Raw genomic sequence first — 2,094 nt, 5'->3', positions numbered from 1 at the left:
GGAAAAATTCATCTTATTCTTACCACTGCTTTATTGATTCTTGCCGTACTCTCATCTTCTGTATACTTGTATTTTTCCTTGGCATTTTACTAGTATTTTGAGATAATAATTATATCCCCATTTATGCATCATATCGAAGTTTCGCTACCGTTTTTGAAATTAATGCAAAACTATCATTTCATATCATCATAAGGAAATCATGAATGTCTTGGAATTCTAAAAGTTATTTCGCTAAATAATATTGCTGTTTCAACTTTCGAGAATGGAACATTTTTAAGAAATGCAAGCTAATTGAATATTTTACTGAATTAATATGTTAGTGGGAAAAATGAAACAACTTAATTAATTAATGCTAAAGGCGAATGAAAAAATTTGCTTTCAGACTAAGCCGGCTTTTTGTGTATTTTGACAGTTTGAAGTTTAAACAGCTTTTACAGTTTATGTTTATTTATTTTTGTTTTTTAGATTAAAGTCATCGACTGACTCATTTACACAATTTGAACGTCAAACGTATCACCTGGTGACAGGCGTAACTGGAACTGCTTCCCGTATTAACCTACCTTGGTGAAATCGTCAAAGGGCGTCGTACTGCGTCATAGAAACTCATCGAACAGCTTATTTTATTTGGTGGTAAGTGATCTTGAATAACTATTTATATATTGTGGGCTGATATTCCGAAACGTAATAATTAGCACTGAAACAATAGGTAATTATTTTCTTTATTATTCAGTCTTGTGGAATGAGAAAAAATTGCAAATCTTAACGCTGATTTGAACTGGGAAATATGATCACTTAATTCCTTTTGTTTTCATCACGCGTGCTTACTTCTTGTGAAATGAGCTTAGTTAGATCAGCTTTTCAGCAATGCCTAAGATCAGCTTGATAATTGGTTGTAATTTTTTCACTGAAGCTCATTATATACAGTATTTCTTAAATGATGAGCAGGTAAAGTAACGGGAATTGGATTCTGATTTCTTAACATACATAGCTCGCGATTTATTTTCTGTTCATTAGTCTCTTTTGACGCTCATCTTTCCAAATCAATAACCCAAAATCTGAAAATGTGACACGACTACTATCTGTTCTAATGAAGAGTCATTAAGTTTCAGTCATTGAGTTTTAGTTTCATACATGCAATTTGATCAGTTTCTATTATTGTTTTAATATACAGTAAGAAAACGAGATTTGTATATCTTGACTATTTACAGATGATTTTTTTGTCTAATATCAATCCTTAGACATTAGAGAGGGTAGGGTAAATAGCTGTGCAGATTTTTCCCTTCAAATATTTTTCAAAATGAAAATTTGAAATTACACTGCTTCTTTATTTTAATTGGATTTGGTTATTTTAATTTTCAATTTTATTCCTTAACTAAAATTAGTTCAATTAGGATGGTTTGAGATGATGTGGAACAAAAAGAATTAACAGCACACGTTCGCTTCTTATCGTTTTCAGATTATGATGTTTCCTGTGTTGCTTTAAAACTCTCACATATTGACAAATCAATTAATTCTAAAATTAGACTAAGGCATGAGAAAAGCCAGTCGTGCAATGAGCTATACTGCGTGAAAATGTGAAGGAACGGTCTAATGTACAGTTGGCTAATTTTAAGAATTCAAATGTTTGTAATTCTGCAAAATATCGGAATTAATAATGTAACTTTGTGTCGAACAAAAAAGATTGCACAACAATTTAAAAAATGTCATATAACTTCAGTACATGAATTAAAAATGTGTGATAAAAAAAGTATGAGTGAAATGACATACTGGCAATGCAAATGTTGTACTTGACGGACATGCATGAATGCTTACCGGTGCACCGAAACGAAGGCAACCCTGCATAATCAGACCGGCGTCTGACTGACATGTGCGGGCAAGCTAATTCGACTAAATGGCACCAGAGTGGACAAGGTGGCCTCCGCCATATACCTGAAAAAGGTCACCCAGTAGCCACCGCTTGTACCATATCTGAAATTGAATAAGATTTTTAAATTTATAACTTTGTATAGGTGTACGTTGTCCTGGTTGTACGAATATTTGTGTTTGTGAATGTAATACTGTGCGTTGCTTGTTCGGTTGGTTTGTTTGATATTT

At 32.7% G+C, this 2,094-nt stretch overlaps 2 protein-coding genes across 2 annotated transcripts; one reads left to right on the top strand and one right to left on the bottom strand.

Annotated features, from left to right (window-relative positions):
- Nucleotides 1-465: 465 nt before the first annotated feature.
- Tsp_03897a (penicillin-binding protein) lies at nt 466-1,578 on the top strand (the record flags this gene model as incomplete). Its single annotated transcript, XM_003374657.1, has 2 exons — nt 466-548; nt 1,403-1,578. Coding segments are annotated over 2 exons (259 nt in total), but the record flags the coding sequence as incomplete, so codon positions are not given.
- Nucleotides 1,579-1,939: 361 nt separating this feature from the next.
- On the bottom strand, nt 1,940-1,968 carry Tsp_03896 (conserved domain protein; the record flags this gene model as incomplete). Its single annotated transcript, XM_003374656.1, has 1 exon — nt 1,940-1,968. A coding segment is annotated over one exon (29 nt), but the record flags the coding sequence as incomplete, so codon positions are not given.
- Between the last annotated feature and the right edge of the window lie 126 nt (nt 1,969-2,094).

Source organism: Trichinella spiralis (assembly GCF_000181795.1).
Source record: "Trichinella spiralis strain ISS 195 chromosome Unknown Scfld5, whole genome shotgun sequence".
Classification (NCBI taxonomy): Eukaryota; Metazoa; Nematoda; class Enoplea; order Trichinellida; family Trichinellidae; genus Trichinella; species Trichinella spiralis.
The sequence above is the reverse complement of the archived record's forward strand: the minus strand, read 5'-3'. Positions and strand labels throughout refer to the sequence as shown.